Source organism: Oncorhynchus nerka, linkage group LG26 (assembly GCF_034236695.1).
Source record: "Oncorhynchus nerka isolate Pitt River linkage group LG26, Oner_Uvic_2.0, whole genome shotgun sequence".
NCBI classification, from domain to species: domain Eukaryota; kingdom Metazoa; phylum Chordata; class Actinopteri; order Salmoniformes; family Salmonidae; genus Oncorhynchus; species Oncorhynchus nerka.
In genome coordinates, this window is record NC_088421.1 from 37,152,001 (window position 1) to 37,172,001 (window position 20,001).

A 20,001-nucleotide genomic window follows, 5' to 3' on the forward strand; every position below is an offset into this window, starting at 1 on the left:
CCTCTCCCTTACTAGAATTGAAAAAGCATGACCCTCCCTTTTCCTCCAGGTAACAATTCTGTAAATTGCAACCGCTCCCATAGCTATGTAAAATTGTAATTAATAGCAATTACACCATAAACATTTTTAAGAAATATGTTTTTATTAAATTAATTATCTCGAGTGATACTGTATTTCCTTGTTAATGTCTCTTTAAATATGGTACGTTTAAAACGTAAATTATGACTACTACATATCCCAAGTTTCAATCCAAGAGGCCGGGCGCTGGCCGACGTCATCGTGTTTGGTTACCCCTTTTACCAATAAAATGCATCAATTTGGAAGCGCGTACTTCGAAAATGGTTTCATATTATCCAATCAGTGGTCTTTATTTAATTATTTGTAACGACAAACCAATCGAAGTTGTCGCTCTTCTCCTAGACGAATCGGAAGCTCGTTAGATAATAGCTGGGCGTACTCGTTTTTCGCCAATGAAATCGAAGTTGATGTTTAAACTCTGCGCGCGGGCGGTGCTTAGCCAATTTTGGGAGGATCTCAAAAGTTGAGAGGGATGCATGCATGGATTTGAATTCATGCTATTAATTTCACAATATCCCATCAAAAGCTAGACAGCGCTCTCAAGCTGTCTTTTTGAATTAGACACATTTATAATTCATTGGAATTACCATAGTTTATAACACAAGTTATATTTACTCGTATTTTGTTCACTGTCAGCTTTGTGGTTGCACAACTTTAACGCTAGGGAGCTTGCTGTATTTAAGTTGATCTCCACGAAATGAAAGTAAGCGGTAAGTATCTCCGACTCAATTAGTTACGATGTGAATGTGCCATCTAACATGTAAACGTTAGGTTAGAGAACTTGCATTGTGTGAGAATGGATAGCATGAAAGTTTTATAGCTACAGTAGATAGCTGACTTGATAACGTTAGCAGCTAACTAGCCTGCTAGCTAGCTATCTGTTATGGTTTGCTGATGTAATGATGGCTAGTTAGTTAGCTAGCTACTGGTACACAGCTTGGTGCCAGTACTAGAGCCAGTCGTTAGTTCAGTGGCTAACGTTATAAATGTGCCTTATTTGAAACTAAAGCATTCGTAACATTTATATCATAGTTAGCTACGTTGTAAAGTCATTACATTTGTGTGGTTTTGAAAGCCCCGCAAATAGATAATTAACTTTTTTGGATTTAAATCTAAGAAGCTTTACAGTTGATGTTAAATGTACCTAGTTTTGAGGAGGGAAATTTGGGCGCTGAGTTAAGCTGAACTCAAACATTAGCCAGAACTTGGCCAGCTAATTAGTCAAAATAGATTCCATTGGTTATAACTACCGATATATCATAACATCTATAATATATAAATTATATCTAACTGGGTCACTTTTGCATAATTTGATTTAGTTTGTGCCAGCAAGCTGTAGCAAACGTAAACTGACTTTCAGGTGGGAATTACTGTCTCTTGTGCAGCATATAGATGAGAACTGTAAACATACACTGTTTATTCAATAGTATTTGAAACAATGTCAGTAATAAACGGTGTCCCACAATTGGAGACTAAATGTATGGGGGCACTGTGTGAGTAGGAGTTAGTTTATTTGGAGGGTCAGTTGAGTTGGAAAGAGGGAGGTTTTTTGCGGTTGATGGGTATCTGTATCTAAAATGGCAAGAGTGATTAAAAAAAAAAGTATACTTCTCCCTCTCTCTCTCATCTTTAGTGCTACACTGTCGTTGTTCCAAATGCTTCACGGTTCCAGCACGGAAGCGGGTCCGTAAGCGTGTTCCAGCCCTAACACTGCTGTCTCTTCCCGAAGAGGTGCTTCTGTGTGTTCTCCAATGCCTCTCTGCTGAGGACCTGCTGGCTGTCAGAGCTGTGAGTCTCACAAACACACACACGGTCTTGTTTAACTAATCTTGTGGAGATATACAATTCAGTCCCATTCAAAATCCAATTTTCCCTAACATTAACCTGAACCAAATTTTGGTTTGTTTGCTATTATTGTGGGTACTTCTGGTCCCCGCAAGTTAGACGTGAATACACACACATCTAAAAAACACACACACACACACTCTCTAACAATTGAACAGCCTATGGAGTAAACATAATTTGAGGGAGTCTCTTCTGAACATCTTGTCACCACCTGAATTGGTGAGTCACAATGTGTATCAGTCTCCTCCTGTATACTCCTCCTTTAGGTGAAAGCACCAATTTGGATAAGTGCTGGATAAGAGCGTCTGCTAAATGACTTAAATGTAAATGTAAATGTCTTTAGCATGTATAAGGAATGTTATGTTTACTCAGTTATTGAAAGGAAGAAAAATATTTTGAACATGCATGGAGGATTGCCATGTTGGAGGCTAACTGAGGCATTTGGTTATCTCCCAGGTACACTCTCAGCTTCGTGACATCATTGATAACCACTCTAGTGTTTGGGCCCGGGTCAGTTTCAGGGATACCTGGCCATCCCCCAACACAGTCTGGCTCTTTGAGAGGTAGGATGGACTCCTCCCACACCCAAACCCTGACCTTGACTCTGTACATCTTCCAATGTCAGTTTCACATGAGGGAGACTGAAAGTGCGCATACATACCCTAATATGTTTCTCGGTTTCTGTGTCCTCTTTCAGGGCCGCAGAGAAGGGGAACTTCGAGGCAGCTGTGAAACTAGGGATTGCATATTTGTACAATGAAGGACGTAAGTCTCACTGCACTTGTCATCCATTGTTTCTCATTGAATTGGTTATGAGGTTGCTCGGTGATTGACATTGACCAAATCACTTAATTAATTCCTGTATAATAATCACCCTCTTCTCTGTCCCAGCGTTGCTGAGTGATGAAGGGCGTGCCGACGTGTGCGGCCGGAAGGCATCCCAGTTCTTCAGCCTGGCGGAGAGCCTGCGTTCCCCTACCGCCGACCCCTTCATCTGGGTGTTCATCCGCCCGCCCTGGTCCCCCACTGGGAGCTGCTGCAAGGCTGTGGTGTTTGACAGGCTCAAGGCGGAGTGTGAAACCAATGTGGTAAGTGTTTACCAGGCTAGGCCTGGTTGAGCTTGGCTGGGGAGATGGGCAGCCATAGACAAAGCCAACCTCCGCAACCATCACTCTCCTCTCCCATCACTCTCCTCTCCCTTGGTTTCTATTGGAAAAACACACATTTAGTATAATACCCTGGATACAAATTAGAGGGCTGTTTTACCCATAGAAATATAATGAGTAATGTTGAATCTGTTTCTATGGTTGTGCCTTCCTGGTTTATTCACTCAGAGCTGTCCATCGTCTTTCCATCCATTATCAACACTGATTAAGACGTGTAAAGGCGGCAGGTAGCCTAGGCTTTTAAGAGGGTTGTGCCAGTAACCGAAAGGTCGCTGGTTCGAATCCCCAAACCGACTAGGTGAATGCGCCCTTGAGGAAGGCACTTAACCCTAATTGCTTCTGTAAGTCACTCTGTGTAAGAGTGTCTGCTAAATTACTAAAATGTAGGCATCACACTGCATGGGAAGAAAGGAGAGGTGGATTCGGAAACATGTTGCTACCAAAAAAGTCTGCTGAAGGCCAACAGGACCTTGGTAATGAAGACAAATGGGGAGAAACATATGCTGCTTTGTGCAACGCTGTGTCTCGCCCCCCTTTTATTTTTGACCAAAAGTTCTACCCCTTATAGCCTGTTTTTTCCTGTCCTCTCTTGTGGTGCCCTGCATGTATCACCTCTGTTTTGTAGATTTTTATAAATAGACAAGCCTGTCTTTGCTCAATGGAATGAATGGACTTTAATTAAAAATCCAATGTTTCTATAAAAAATTGTTTTGTAGACTATAAGGTTGCGCTCTAACAATGCTTTCATTAGGCTACATTTTCACATTTTGCTGTTTTTTTTATTTTTTTTGTAGGAGAGGAGGGGTACGTTGCTGCACTGTCTGGCCAGAGTCCTCCAGCTTTTTGATGTAAGTGTACACACACACCACTGCAAGTCTTCCAGAAAGGCAGAGGCGTTAGTGTGGTGATTTTTGTAGTGACAGCCGTCATCCATTTCTATGGTAACCAAAACACAGTTTGTTAGTTTCTGATGAGGCTGTGAAGACACTGTCACCTTCTAGGCAGCCCTGCTAGTCATCAGCCCAGTTAGGATAAATGTTTTCTCCCTCTTCTTCACTTCTTCACTCATAAAAAAGCCAGAATGTGGTTTGCAACTGCACATGGGGACAAAGATTTGTACTTTTTGGAGAAATGTCCTCTGGTCTGATGAAACAAAAATAGAACTTTGGCCATAATGACCGTTGTTATGTTTGGAGGGAAAAGGGAGGCCTGCAAGTTGAAGAACACCATCCCAACCGTGAATCACGGGGGTGGCCTGCCTGTTGTAGGGGTGCTTTGCTGCAGGAAGGACTGGTGCACTTCACAAAATAGATGGCATCATGAGGAAGGAAAATTTACATGGATATATTGAAGCAACATCTGAAAACATCAGTCAGGAAATTAACCTCTCTAGGATAGGGGATGCTTGCGTCCCACTTGGCCAAAAGCCAGGGAAAATGCAGCGCGGCAAATTCAAATACAATTTATATAAGAATCAAACTTTCATTAAATCACACATGTAAGATACTAAATTAAAGCTACACTCATTGTGAATCCAGCCAACATGTCAGATTTAAAAAAGGCTTTTCGGCGAAAGTATAAGAAGCTATTATCTGATGATAGCACAACAGTAAACAAAGAGTAGCATATTTCAACCCCGCAGGCGCTACACAAAACGCAGAAATAAAATATAAAACATGCCTTACCTTTGACCAGCTTCTTTTGTTGGCACTCCAATATGTCCCATAAACATCACAATTGGTCATTTTTGTTCGATTAATTCCGTCCATATATATCCAAAATGTCCATTTATTCGGTGCGTTTGATCCAGAAAAAAACAGCTTCCAATTTGCGCAATGTCACTACAAAATATCTCAAAAGTTGCCTGTAAATTTTGCCAAAACATTTCAAACTACTTTTGTAATACAACTTTAGGTATTTTTAAACGTTAATAATCGATCAAATTGAAGACGGTCTATCTGTGTTCAATACAGGAAGACAACAAACCAACGCTACTTTTCAAGTCTTGCGCAACTCTCAACAGTGTTACGCAGTTCCTAGATGGCTGTACTTCTTCATTGCACAAAGGAATAACCTCAACCAAATTCCAAAGACTGGTGACATCCAGTGGAAGCGGTAGGAACTGAAAACAAGTGAAAATATTGTTTCCCAATGAGAACTCACTGAACAGACAGAGACCTAAAAAATTGTGGCAAAATTGCTTAAGGTCAACAAAGTCAAGGTACTGGAGTGGCCATCACAAAGCCCTGACCTCAATCCTATAGAACATTTGTGGGCAGAACTGAAAAAGTGTGTGCGAGCAAGGAGGCCTACAAACCTGACTCAGTTACACCAGCTCTGTCAGGAAGGGGCCAAAATTCACCCAACTTATTGTTGGAAGCTTGTGGAAGGCTACCAGAAACGTTTGACCCAAGTTAAACAATTTAAAGGCAAATCTACCAAATACTAATTGAGTGTATGTAAACTTCTGACCCACTGGGAATGTGATGAAAGAAATTAAAAGTTTAAATTAATTATTCTCTCTACTATTATTCGGACATTTTCACATTCTTAAAATGAAGTGGTGATCTAAGCTGACCTAAGACGGGGAATTTTTACTAGGATTAAATGTCAGGAATTGTGAAACCGATATGTAACAAGGTTCTGCATACTCAGAACCCTGTTACATATTCAGTAGGCCTTGTTGTGCTGGATAGAGAGGAGTATTTAATGTGCTGTTTGAAACACTGACTATTGAAACATGGTTTAATCTGTGTGTTTCAGGAGGACGACAAGCGCGCCGAGGCCCTGACACTACTTGAAGAGTCGTCTCAGTCGGGCTGTCTACAGAGCGCTTACCTGCTTTGGGAACATAACCGTAAAACCGCAGTGAGTTTCCCTTCTCTCTGGTTCTCCACATCTCAAAAGGCTTTGTTAATGTTACAATGCATGTTGTGTAGTTAAAGGGTGTAAAATGTGATATAAAACCCCTGTTGTGTTGATGTTAGTCAAACAACTACCTCATAACTTACTGTGGTCCTGTGCTGTCTTCTCAGATGGCGGACCCAGGCAGGTACCTCCAGTTCATACGCACGCTCAGGGACTACGCAGCCAAAGGATGCTGGGAAGCACAGGTGTGTGTCTATTTGGCTTTGTTTACAGAGGCAGGCCAATTCTGATTGTTTATATATAAAGTCAGCTGTTTCCAGCTACAATAGTCATTTACAACATCAACAATGTCTACACTGTAATTGATATTCGAATGGACAAAAAAATATGCTTTTCTTTCAAAAACAATGAAATGTCTACGTGACCCTGAACTTTTGAATGGGTGTGTGTGTATAATCAGCAAACAAATAAATGTCCTCTCACTGTCAACTGCGTTTATTTTCTGCAAACTTAACATGTGTAAATATTTGTATGACCATAACAAGATTCAACAACTGAGACAGAAACTGAACAAGTTCCACAGACATGTGACTAACAGAAATTGAATGTGTCGCTGAGCAAGGGGGGTCAAAATAAAATGTAACGGTCAGTATCTGGTGTTGCCACCAGCTGCATTAAGTACTGCAATGCATTTCCTACTCACGGACTGCACCAGATTTGCCAGTTTTTGCTGTGAGATGTTTTTGCTGTGAGATGTTACCCCACTCTTCCACCAAGGCACCTGCAAGTTCCCAAACATTTCTGGGGTGGAATGGCCCTAGCCCTTACCCTCTGATCCAACAGGTCCCAGGCGTGCTCAGTGGGATTGAGATCCGGGCTCTTTGCTGGCATGGCAGAACACTGACATTCCTGTCTTGCAGGAAATCACGCACAGAATGAGCAGTATGGCTGGTGGCATTGTCATGCTGGAGGGACATGTCAGGATGAGCCTGCAAGCAGGGTGCCACATGAGGGAGGAGGATGTCTTCCCTGTAATGTGACACATCGCCCCAGACCTTGACGGACCCTCCACCTCCAAATCGATCCCGCTCCAGAGTACAGGCCTCGGTGTAACGCTCATTCCTCCGACGATAAACGTGAATCCGACCATCACCCCTGGTGAGACAAAACTGTCTGGTCTTGTGACGGTGGGTTTATGCCCATAGGTGACGTTGTTGCCGGTGATGCCTGGTGAGGATCTGCCTTGCAACAGGCCTACAAGCCCTCAGTCCAGCCTCTCTCAGCCTATTGCGGACAGTCAGCACTGATGGAGGGATTGTGCATCCTGGTCTAACTCGGGCAGTTGTTGCCATCCTGGACCTGTCCTGCAGGTGTGATGTACAGATCCTGTTCAGGTGTTGTTACACGTGGTCTGCCACTGCGAGGACAATCAGCTGTTTGTCCTGTCTCCCTGTAGCACTGTCTTAGGTTTCTCACAGTATGGACATTGCAATTTATTTCCATGGCTACAGCTGCAGTCCTCATGCTTCCTTGCAGCATGCCTATCACACAGATGAGCAGGGACCCTGGGCATCCTTCTTTTGTTGTTTTTCAGAGTCAGTAGAAAGGCCTCTTTATAGTGTCCTCTGTTTTCATAACTGTGACCTTATTTGCCTACCGTCTGTAAGCTGTTAGTGTCTTATGCACCGTTCCACAGGTGCATGTTCATTAATTGTTTATGGTTCATTGAACAAGCATGGGAAACAGTGTTTAAACCCTTTACAATGAAGATCTGTGAAGTTATTTGGATTTTTACAAATTATCTTTGAAAGACAAAGTCCTGAAAAGGGGACTTCTTTTGTTTGTTTTGCTGAGTGTGATATCTATATATACACACACTACCATTCAAAAGTTGGTCATTTAAATATTCCTTGTTTTTGAAAGAAAAGCAATAAAGGTTTGTCCATTAAAATCACATCAAATCGATCAGAAATACAGTGTAGACATGGTTAATGTTGTAAATTACTACTATTGCTGGAAATGGCTTTTAAAAAAGCCAACTGTTATATGGAATATCTACATAGGTGTACAGGGGCACATTATCAGCAACCATCACTCCTGTGTTCCAATGCCACATTGTGTTAGCTAATCCAAGTTTATCATTTTAAAAGGCTAATTGATCATTAAACAACCTTTTTTTTGCAATTATGTTAGCACAGCTGAAAACTGTTGTCCTGATTAAAGAAGCCATAAAACTGTCCTTCTTTAGACTAGTTGAGTATCTGGAGCATCAGAATTTGTGGGTTCAATTACAGGCTCAAAATGGCCAGAAACAAATAACTTTCTTCTGAAACTCGTCTATACTTGTTCTGAGAAATTAAGGCTATTCCATTTGAGTAATTACCAAGAACCTGAACATCTCGTACATTTCTGTGTACTACTCCCTTCACAGAGTAGCGCAAACGGACCCCGACGAGAATAGAATGAGTGGGAGGCCCCGGTGCACAACTGCGCAAGAGGACAAGTACATTAGTGTCTAGTTTGAAAAACAAATGCCTCACAAGTCCTCAACTGGCAGCTTCATTAAATAATACCTGCAAAACATCAGTCTCAACATCAACCGTGAAGAGACGACTCTGGGATGCTGGCCTTCTCAGCCATATCTCAGACTGGCCAATTAAAAGGAGATGATTACTATGGGCAAAAGAACAAAGACACTGGACAGAGGAAGATTGGAAAAAAAGTGTTATGGACAAACTAATCTAAGTTTGAGGTGTTTTGATCACAAATAATACTTGTGAGATGCAGAAAAGATGATGGAGTGCTTGATGCCATCTGTCAAGCATGGTGGAGGCAATGTGATGGTCTGGGTGTGCTTTGGTGGTGATAAAGTGGGAGATTTGTACAGGGTTAAAGGGATCTTGAAGGAAGGCTATCACTCCATTTTGCAACGCCATACCCTGTGGACGTTGCTTAATTGGAGCCAATTTCCTCCTACAACAGGACAATGACCCAAAGCACAGCTCCAAACAATGCCATAACTGTTTAGTGAAGAAGCAGTCAGCTGGTATTCTGTCTATAATGGAGTGGCCAGCACAGTCACTGGATCTCAACCCTATTGAGCTGTTGTGGGAGCAGCTTGATCATAAGAAGTGCCCATCAAGCCAATCCAACTTGTGGGAGGTGCTTCAGGAAGCATGTGGTGAAACCGCTTCAGATTACCTCAACATATTGTCAACTAGAATGCTAAAGGTCTGCAAGGCTGTAATTGCTGCAAATGGATGATTCTTTGACAAAGCCAAGTTTGAAGTACAAATCATTATTTCTAACCTCTTGACTCTTTCCTATTCATTTCTGATGGATAACAAGGACATTTCTAAGTGACCCCAACTTTTGTACGGTTGTGTGTCTATATCTCTCCAATGGCATAGACATGATAATGTAGCTGTTGACTAGAACAGGCAGCCCAAATCCACACATAGACAAAAATCTATGGTTTTGTTTATTCTCCCAACCATTTAAAGTGGATTAATCATTGAGGATGTTACTGAGCACAGGTGGTGTTTTAAAAAAAACATTCTCCCTCCTGTTGAGCTTGCTTGGCAAGCCTGGCATGACTTTTGACCTGTGCCCTTTGACCCTTTCTCTCTGTGTGTGCACGCTTCCAGCTGTCCCTGGCCAAGGTGTGCAGCAGTGACAACCCGCTGGGTCTGGAGCAGAGGGCCTGTGCCGACCTTGTGGCCCAGCTGTTTCGCTCCTGTCCCCCCGTGCCCCGACGCAGGGCGGAGGAGGTGCTCCGACAGGGCATCAACGACACCATGAGGTAACCTACCGGTTTGGTCTGGAACTGACTGTACCCACACTGAAGATCACTTGACTTCGTACCAATTGTGTTGTTTTATCAATTTTGGTTAATGGCTCGCGTTAAGGGAAAATATTCTTTATTTGAAGGGGCTTTCAAAATTCTAAGCACTCTTAATGACTTGCCTAGTAAAATATAGGTACAAATAAATAAATATGCTATTTACTATCATAACCACATTTTTCTAGGTACATAACATTATTAATCTCTCTCTCCTGTGCCTCTCCCCTCACTAGGTACATTAGTGTTGGTCTCTCGTGTGTGTCCCCTTCTCTAGGTACATAACAGTATTCATCTCTTCTAGATACATCCTGGTGGACTGGTTGGTGGAGGTAACCACCATGAAGGACTTCTCCAGCCTGACCCTCCACGTGACGGTGGGCTGTGTGGACCGCTACCTGGCCCTGCGCTCCGTGCCCAAGGCCCGCCTGCAGCTGCTGGGCATCGCCTGCATGGTCGTCTGCACGCGGTACGAGACAGAAAAACGTTGGAGGTGGATGTAGCATCATTCGGGTTGGAACGTTCCTGTAATTTTCCCAAAATGCCCAGGTTTTCCACAAATCCTGGTTGGGAATGTTGCATCCTGCTTATTCCTTCCTGATTTTGGGAAAGTAGCTGGATTTTTGCAACCCTAAGCATGATACAAACTAGTCAGTATTTTATCCTCTATGTAGTCTGCCCCGATGTACAGTACTTCTGTATTCACTGGATCAGCTTTAGCTAAAGGCAGGTGCTCAAGTGCAACAAAACATCTTTCTGAGGGGTTTTCAATGCTCAGAATTATGAGACTGTACGGAAACGAGCGTTATATTTACTGGACTAGTTCAGGTCGTCCCTCCCTGGTTCAGTCTGTTTTCTGCCTAATGAATATGACCCACGTCTCCTTCTCTAGGTACATCAGTAAGGATATCCTGACCATCCGGGAGGCGGTGTGGCTCACAGACAACACCTACAAGTATGAGGACCTGGTCCGCATGATGGGGGAGGTCATCTCTGTGCTGGAGGGCAAGATCAGGGTGAGCGGAGTAAACAGTCTACACCCATCTTATGTCAACATGTTTAGTCTGCCCTGATGATGGCATCTGTATTTGTTTCATCAGCTTGGGTTAAAGGCATCTGTTGAAGTGAAAATATATTTTAAAAAATTGTGGGGGGGGGTGTTAAATGATCAACTCTCTTTAGTCCTGTCTAGTCATTTTTATTTCTATGAGTTCAACTCATTTGGTGTTGTCTCAGCAGACTCCCACTCTGCTGGACTACGGCCAGGTGCTGCTGTCTCTGTTACCCCTAGAGCGGCTCAGTGTCCACCTGTTCAGCTACTTGTGTGAGCTCACCTTGCTCTACTCAGCCCTCACTACATACTCCTCAGCCCACCTGGCCAACGCCATCCTGCTGCTCACACGGGCACTGCACCACTACGGTAAGGCGGGCAAACAGGCAGTCTACGGTTGCGTCCCAAATGGCACATTGCGCTGTAGTGCACTATATAGGGAATAGGATGCCATTTGGGACACCGACCATTTGTCTTCTAAACTCTGTCTACAAACTGATATGTAATCTACCCCGATGATGTCTTTCTGTATTCACTTGATCAGCTTTGAACTGAAGTGTAACAAAAAAATCTTTCTGAGGGGGTGGTCTTCAAAATTGAGATTTATCTAAGTGCTGTATCCTCAGTCCCAAGGGAGTTGCTCAGTAACCATACATGACACACACACACACACACACACACACACACACACATGTTGACCTAGGTTTTCAAACACCCCTAGAGCAGTGGTATTCAAACCTTTTCAGCAGGGACTCCATTTTTCTTCCCAGCAGAACTTCTGGGGATCCTATTATTTTCAAAATTTCTTGCAACCCCAATTTTTGGGGGGGCCAACACTGTAGTTCCCTGTTACCCGCCCTTTGAATACCTAGTCTAGTTCATCAGCTTCTCATTAACTTCTGAGGCGTTATTTTAATATTTGTTGAACAGTTGGACGTCATATCAGTCTTGATGCTCTAGTGTGTCGCCTTGACCCCTGCTCTAGTGTGTCGCCTTGACCCCTGCTCTTCCTCTCTGCATTGCAGCTCCCATCTGGCCCATCCAGCTGGCTGAGTATACAGGCTTCTCCAAGCAGGACCTGGTCCCCTGCACTTTACTACTTTATGTCAAGTGGTAAGTTATAATACATGCCACGGACGTCCTAGAAATCACTATCAGGTTATTAAACAGTTCTATATGCATACTAGATACAAGGGCTAATGTTAATCTGGGTTAGAAAGTCTGTCCTCTCCTGTACTGTTCTTTCTCCAATATTTGTTCCCTCTATTTCTCTCCCTTGTAATCCAATGCCTGACAAACAAGGGGTGCTCGCTGGCTTGACTTTGTTCTCATGAGGGTTACCAAGGTGATAGAGGCATATTGGCGGAGGAGGGTGGGTGTATAGCTGTGAAAGCAAAACACACAACCCTCACACTCTACTGCTACAAATACACTGTAAAAGTTGATTGGCTAGAGAGATTTGACCTCTGGTGTCAAATCTGTGTCAAGCTGATAGTTCGAAGATGTCAGCAATTACATACTAGAGAAAAGAAAATACTCCATACTGCAATTGCCAGTTTGGCTTGTTTTATGAAGTTTACACATCGTCCAGCCGTAGTCTAAGAGCTTTTGTGGCTATTCATTGTTGACTGAAACCAAGCTGTTTCTATTTTAGCTTGCCTGCTGGTTGTGTTAGTAAACAACCTTGTTAGCATGCAGGCTAGCTGTGGTGAGTATCGATAGCCCCTCTTCCTGGAGATCCCCATTGTCTCTCAGCAGCCCATCCTGCTATCAATTAGTATTCTAGCAATTAGCATTTCTCCCCTTTTTTCATTCCGTTACTAGTTAACACAGCCACAAAGTCATAAACCCTGCCTATTAAAAAAAAATCAGATTTTAAGAATAAAAACAAGACCTAAAACCACACTGCTAACCTTGTGCCCAATCCTATCCTTAAATTATTTTGGATGTTTATAGCTGATTTTTACTTTGGTGCTGTGTTATCTAGTGGAAGAAAAACAATTCTGGGAAGCAACAATGGGGGAATGACAGACGGCGGTTAGTTGTGCTAATTCACTAGTCGTTAATTAGCGCTGTCAGCGCATGATTAGAACAAATCATTAGCTTGTTTAAGATTTTTTTATACTTGTAGTCTTCGTTAGGGGGAATAAGGCAACACTAGCGTACATGCAGGTGTGTTATTGATAATGTGTTTGTGAGAAGACATCTTTATATAACTTGCTGAGATGTTTTTTTTCCATTCCTTTTTCCATCATCCACACACAGTAGTCAATGTGAAGTGCTATTTAAAGGACTGCTCCAGTATTATTACAATCCTGAAGTGTTCTCTGGGCACCATTACTGTAGAACCCCCTGCAGGTCAGAAAGGTAGCAGTTCTGATGAATGCCATGCTGCTTTTCAATATGAGTGTGATTTCCAGCAGGTGACGAATGCCAATCTCTATAGTGATTTTAGTTGAAGAGATGAAAGGTTGTGTTTTGGTCCTCTTAGCCCTTTTGATCAGGCTGGGTTTTCGGTCTGTGTGTGGTAGGTGGTTTTTACCACATGGGTGGTTAAGACTCCGCCCACTCACAATCTCTCCCCCTCCTTCATGTCCCCGGCAGGAGGGCTGTCCGTTGCTGTCTCATTATAAAGCCAGTAAAATGCACCGACCGCTGTTTGTCTTTCACCGCACACGTACAGAGGCCAGCTCCTGCTGTTCTACGTTTTCCCTCCTGCAGTTCTTTGAGCACACTGTAGAAAATCACATGAAGTCACATACTTATAAAGACAAAGTAGTGTGGTGATTTCTTAGACTGTTGCTAGCCAGCGCTGCAGACAGACAAATTGGACAATTGATTACAAGATCAGGTTGTTTGTTTGTTGGTATGTCCTAAATGGTCTCCTATTCCCTAGTGCACATGTTTTCCAAGGTAGTGCAATGTGTAAGGAGTGGGGTGCCATTTGGGACGCAGACTATCTGCTCCTGTTAACCACGACGTAGATCATCATTAGCGAAGGGGCACAGTGACCCTGATGCAGAGGGCCGTAGGGGTGGGGTGTTGGCTGGGATCGAAAGGTGAGTGGGAGGGAGCTGGACCTAGGGTGTGTGTGGCAGGGAGGGAGGGAGGGGGTGTGTTTGCTAAGGACTGTGTGGGGGATGACTCACCCTGCACCATACTTGTGTGAGTCAGACTAGTGGGAGGCACTGCACTTTATTGACAACGTCCAATTTTCAAACAAAGTACTATCATATACTGATATGATTTCCTATTGGATGTAACACAGTTGGAGAACACAGACTGGATGATTAATCATGCTCCTCTCTTCTCTTTCTTCTCTCCTCTCTCTGACAGCTTCAGTAAGGATGTACCCAAAGACTACAGGCAAATGTCTCTGACAGGTGTCAAGCAGAGGTTTGAGGATGAGGCCTACCAACACATCAGCAAAGAAAAGGTGAGCTTGTCATCTCCTGACATGGACCGTTGCCTTTTTCAAACTAGTATGTCAAGGCGAAGTGCACAGTGCTGGGCTGCTGGCCTGGATCTTCTCCTTTTGGCTGTACTGGTGGTGTGCACATCGTAGCAAAACTAGGGATGGGAATTGCCAGGGACCTCGCAATATGACATTATCACAATACTTAGGTGCTGACATATGTATTGTGATTCGGTGTTCCAAACATTGGTCACTATATGTCTGTTACAGAGCGCATGAGAACGAGTTTTGATTGGCAAAAAATAAAATAGTTATAGGATGAAAAAGAGTGAGTTTTTGTACAGGTGCAGCTGACTAGTGCTAATGTTACCTAGTGTTCTTTCTTTTTTACAAATCAATATTTGGAGTCAAAATATCAATATAACGTTGTCCTCTCCATCACTAGGCAAAGAAAAACAAGATGTCCTTATTGGACAAATTCAGATAGTACCTCTCAGTTGAAGAGCTTTGTCTTCCAGTTCGTGCCTACACTAACCTAACCAGTGTGTTTGTGTACCTGTGTTCTCTCCCAGGTGATTGATTTCAAGGAGCTGTGTCAGGTCCTGGAGGTCCCGGAGGTGGAACCCTACATGGTGCTGCCCAGCCCCACGGGCCAGCCAGCTGACATCCACACCTTCCTCTCCTCCCCCTCCAGCAACAGCAAGAGGTGGGTTACTACCGTTAAGCCACTCAAATGTGAGAGTAATATAATGATTACCGTGTTCTCTTTTATAGGCCAGGGAGGATTTTCCTCTGTCCAATCCTTGCCAAGTGTCTAGGCAGATTGTCAACGCTAGGGGTTAATTTGGGATTGGGCAAGTGTGACCACTCTCACGTAGCCTTTTATGGTGGTTGTCCAGCGCTGGTCTCATCCAAAAAAGTGCTTTCAAACCAAAGTTATTTGTTTATGCTGTACTGAGTAATTGCCATCTGCCCACTAGATGACCACAATGGAAATAAATATTAAACTTTGTCATCCTTTATGACTTTATTAACATTTTAAAAACATTGATGAATTAACTGAACTAAGAAGACTCAGTAGCTCGGTTTCATCAAATAGGTTACATATTTTCATGCAAAAAAAAATAAAAAATCTCCACAAAGAAAATGTGCACGTTTTTATACCAGTGGTGTTTCTGCCGAATGGCCTGCCTGACGATGTAGTGCACACAATGTACCTTTTGGCTAAATCTTTCATGTACCGAATAAAAATCTAAAGTCCAGTGCATTTCCATGGCATTTTCCACATTACTGATTTTAGTTTTGTCAAAAAGCTGTGTAAAACAAACTATTCCTACCTGCAGGACAGGCTTGTATACATGAGATTATTATGGAGAAGACTGGGAATATTTATTTTTGTCAAGCATCGATCATCATGTCAACAGAATAAGACCCTCTATTTCTTGGGAAGGAGCATCAAGCTCATCACTGTGCACTTTCACCACCCTGTGACGTTCTTCATAACTTCCATCTGTAGCCTAATAAACTGCATGGTTTCCCCAGTCCTAGTGAGAGGACCACACACCATATCGCGTGACTCCAAGCTTACTTGGATAAATATGCTGTTTCTCTCCCCCAGGAGACGGGAGGAGTCCTTGCCTGTGCACCGAGGCAGCTTTGTGGCCACACCCACGGCTGAGCTGTCCACTCAGGAAGAGACCCTGGTGGGGGACATGCTGGACTGGAGCCTGGACACCTCCTGCTCCGGATACGAGGGGGACCAGGAGAGCGAAGGAGAGAAGGAGGCCAAGGAGGGAGAGAGTGAGTGGAGGGTATCAACTATATGAGTTCTGATCATTTATGATCAGCTCTTTACCAGGGGTGTATTCACTAGGAACCAAACAGGGAGGGACATACCTGAATGTGTCCAATAAGAAATGCCTGTTTTATGTTTTCCATTGCAAAGCTTGCACTCATGAATACACCCCAGCCCTATCTAGAGATGGGGGTTAATGGAAGACGAGTGTCATGCTGGCCATTCTAACTGGTGAACTAGATGTAGTGACATCACTATGTACTGGAAGACATAGTCAGACATTATTCTCCTTATGTGGGGTACAGACCAGACTGCTCAGAGGCAGACGCATGCAAAACGCAGCATCATATGATGCAAAATGCATCGTACCGGCGGCTGTATTTCTGTATTTTGAAAGTTGATTATCTTGAGAAATCTATTGCGCAATTGTTTTTCACTACATCAGCAATGGACTAATGAAACAAATACAAAGAGTTTGTGTGACGTTTTCCTTTTAAGGCATCCATAATTGATAGTGACGGGGAGGAAATCGATATTTCAGGATGATTATTATATCGATATTTGACTCCGAAGTATGGATTTGTAAATAAATAAAAAATAAAATAATTGACTGTAGCTAGCGCTAGTCGGCTCTACTGGCGCCAAAACTCCCGTAGCTTGTTTTCCACCTTTAAAAAAAAATAATGATCAATATATTTTCAGCTCTTTTTTTTTGTATTTCCGTAACTGATCAAAACTCGTTTTCTCATGTTCTCTTATCTGCAGCAGACATAGTGAGCAATATGTTGGCAACCTCAAATCGCAATACATATAGAATCTTAAATATAGAATCGTGTATCATGATATCGTGTGGTCCTAATAATTGACATGGGTTGGATTTTTGTTCACATGAGGTCACTACACTCACTATGATATGCTGCCAAGCTAACAGTATCTTCTTCTGTGTAGCCTCTGTTCTGGCCATGACACTGGAGCTAGCAACGGAGCCCGAGGACTCCAAACTGCACTGCCGAGCCCTCTCCAGCGACGATGACAGTTTCTGTGAGGGGAACAAAGAGGAAGAGGAGTATGAAGGGGAGGGGAGTGCCAGGAGCCGACCGCGAGGGCCCCTCTCCTCATTCATCACAACCGACTTCCACAGCTCAGGCTACTCCTCCGTCCAGAGTGCCAGCCCTTCCTCCAATTCCTCTTCACTCCTGATGCCCTGCACCTTCACGGCGCTGCCTCCGGACCCCACTCCAGGCTCCGCCTCCAGCATCACGGTGGCTCTGCCTGGGTTCCGCCTCCTGGTGCCGGTGCAAAGACCCCGGGCTGCAGCTCGCAAACAGGTAAAGAGGAAGAACGCAGCAGCTCACAGCGGAGGGGAGAGGGAAGGGGAGGATGAAGAGGTGGTATATGCCTCAAGTGTAGGTTTCCTAAGCCTGTAAGCACTGACTTGACTCACCGTTGAATGGATTCAGATGATTTTCTACCACCCTGCCTCAACTTCACCCTCTTTTGCCATGATCGCGTTCATTAGGCACCAAACTGAAGACAAACAGACCCAAAAGTAAAGGGACTACCTGGACTTGTCCAATAAGAAATTATAATTTCTGTCTCCTGTTGAAAAAGTTTAAATGTTCCTGCCCTAATGAACACGACCCAGGAGCACTGTTCTGTCGTTGACAATATTCTTCATTCCATGAAGGCCTGAAATCTGCACTGGTTCCTGGAACGCCATAAGATCACAAATACCTGTTGTAAGCTTTACACACAAACCCAAACGGTCTCTCCAGAATCCAGACTTTTTTTATTTTGTTATATTCTGCCCGAGTAAACAGACATCTTCTGCTTGAGAAAGATCAGATGGCTCCCTCATATTTCACTGACTTCGGTTGTATCCCAAATGACACCCTATTCCCTATGTAGTGCACTACTTTGACCAGATTCCTGTTCAAAAGTAGTGCACTGCATAGGGAAGAGGGTGTCATTTGTGAGACCACCTTCATCAGCTGTAAAACCATTGGAACAGCTCTTCACTATCCACCTCATGACTTTGTTACATTGCATTGATCCAGATTGTGTTCTGCGCTGGTCTCATACATTGATTTTTGCAACAACAACCTATCTCAGATGTCAAAGGATTGCAGCTACCACCTAAAAAAAGAGACGCCTCATGGACCATTTTGAAATATGTCTGTATGAAGACTTTCACATGTGAAAAGAACCAACCTGCATTGTTGACTGTATTTGATTACAATTATTAATCAATGCAACAGTTTTTTGTTTTGCTCTCTGCAACTCTTCTGATGTTGGGAGTTTCATGAATCCCTGTTTATACCAGTGAAGAGATTCTGATATGCACTGCCTGTACAGAATGGTCAGGAGTTGGCTACTCTGTACTAGCCTGGGATCCAAACTGAGTAGTGAAACAAAGCCATGTTCAGTTTGGATTCCAGGCTCGATCTGTACTTTAGATATCTACTATTGTGTAGTCTAAAGCCTTATTTTGAGTCTGAATTTTCTCTGATCCATTTTTGTCATTTGTTTGTTCACATACCAAAGGTACTTTAAAACTTAATTGAGGGGACTATCGGTGGGTAAAATAGCTTTTACCTGTAAAGGACTGATATGATAGTAATTCAAGCGTACAGAAATACATTCTTAGCTACAGTTTTGTATGTACTGTACATGTGCTGCATGTACTGTACTGTTTAGAGTTGGAGCACAGGAGAGAACCTATACTACAGGAACAAATCAATTCTACAAGCTTTAACAAGAGCAAGGTATTGTTTCATTTGAAAACAGCATAACATTTTGTAGAAGCAGAATATTTCAGTCATCCCCACCACCCCTAACCTTTGAACCCATAACACCCAATTTCATGTGTGAGAGCACATGATTACATCTGTCTGTTAGAAACCACTAAAATTGATGCCCTAGAAATATAATAGATGATATAGATTGTATTTCTATGGTTCAATCATCCGTGATGTCATCTGAACATTGAGCCATGAACATTGACCAATGAGGTCACAGTTTAGTAACTAAGAGGTGCACAGTGCGACATGAAATTTGAAGTTCAGAACATCTAACAAGTTTTGTCAAAGCAAGTCTATTCGTTTTGCCCACCGTTTCTCCCAATGGGTTCGTCTTGAATGAGGTCTGGCACTTCTATTGAATAAGGAGCGTTTGTTTTTCCACAGTGATGTTTTCTATGCTTGAACAATCAACTACTAATGTTATTCCATTAAGTGGAGTTGCATTGCCTCCTTTTGGGGAAACGGAAGTGAAGACACTAAAAGGCAAATGATTACTTGATGTGTTGATAAGTACTGTATGCCTACATCAGGACACGGAGTCCTTGGGCTCCGTCTGAAATGTCATCCTATTCCATATGTAGTGCACTTCTTTTGCCCGAAGCCCCATTGGTCTCTGGTCAAAGTAGGGCACTGAATAGGGTGCTATTTCAGACACAACCCTTGTGCACAAATGATTGTGACTGTAAATATGTTTTAACTGTTAGGTCAGACTCTTATATCCCTGGTCTGTTATGTACATATGTAAATGTGGCGGGGGGGAGAAAGAACTGTGACTATGCCTTTTACTTGAAATTGGATGATTGGTTTTGGCTTCATTCCAAGAAGGACATGTCTTTTTCTACATAAAGGTTGACATTTGGCTTGTTTTTTCTTGTCTACATTGTACCATCAAGTGACTTGTGTGAAGATATTTCTGTGCACCCGGTATCAATTTCTATTAAAACAAGCATGTGGACTTGCAGATGTATGTGTTGAATATTAGCTTTGACTGACACTCCCTCAACCTGTTCCACCCTTTCTAACTGCCCTGCCCAGGGAGCAGTACGACCGCCAGGGGGCCACACCCGGAGCGTTCACACACACACACACACACACACATGCACTTGAATATTTTAATTGAACCTTTAAGTAGGCAAATCGG

The 20,001-nt window shown here is 43.1% G+C and overlaps 1 protein-coding gene across 1 annotated transcript; it reads left to right on the plus strand.

Moving 5' to 3' along the window:
* Positions 1–531: 531 nt before the first annotated feature.
* Positions 532–19,821, plus strand: ccnf (cyclin F). Its single transcript, XM_065010609.1, has 17 exons — positions 532–788; positions 1,712–1,866; positions 2,380–2,486; positions 2,621–2,688; positions 2,815–3,011; positions 3,884–3,937; positions 5,853–5,957; positions 6,125–6,202; positions 9,605–9,759; positions 10,103–10,267; positions 10,691–10,814; positions 11,038–11,218; positions 11,875–11,962; positions 14,186–14,285; positions 14,837–14,970; positions 15,883–16,064; positions 17,008–19,821. The coding sequence occupies exons 1-17, from the start codon at positions 776–778 to the stop codon at positions 17,484–17,486; spliced, it is 2,385 nt and encodes a 794-aa protein (XP_064866681.1). The 5' UTR covers positions 532–775; the 3' UTR covers positions 17,487–19,821.
* The last annotated feature ends 180 nt before the right edge of the window (positions 19,822–20,001 follow it).

Excerpts from the sequence above, each read along its gene's own strand:
- ccnf (XM_065010609.1), top strand. Across the intron at positions 9,760-10,102 it reads GGCATCAACGACACCATGAG|ATACATCCTGGTGGACTGGT; the intron begins GTAACCTACCGG and ends CATCTCTTCTAG. Across the intron at positions 10,268-10,690 it reads TGCATGGTCGTCTGCACGCG|GTACATCAGTAAGGATATCC; the intron begins GTACGAGACAGA and ends CTCCTTCTCTAG.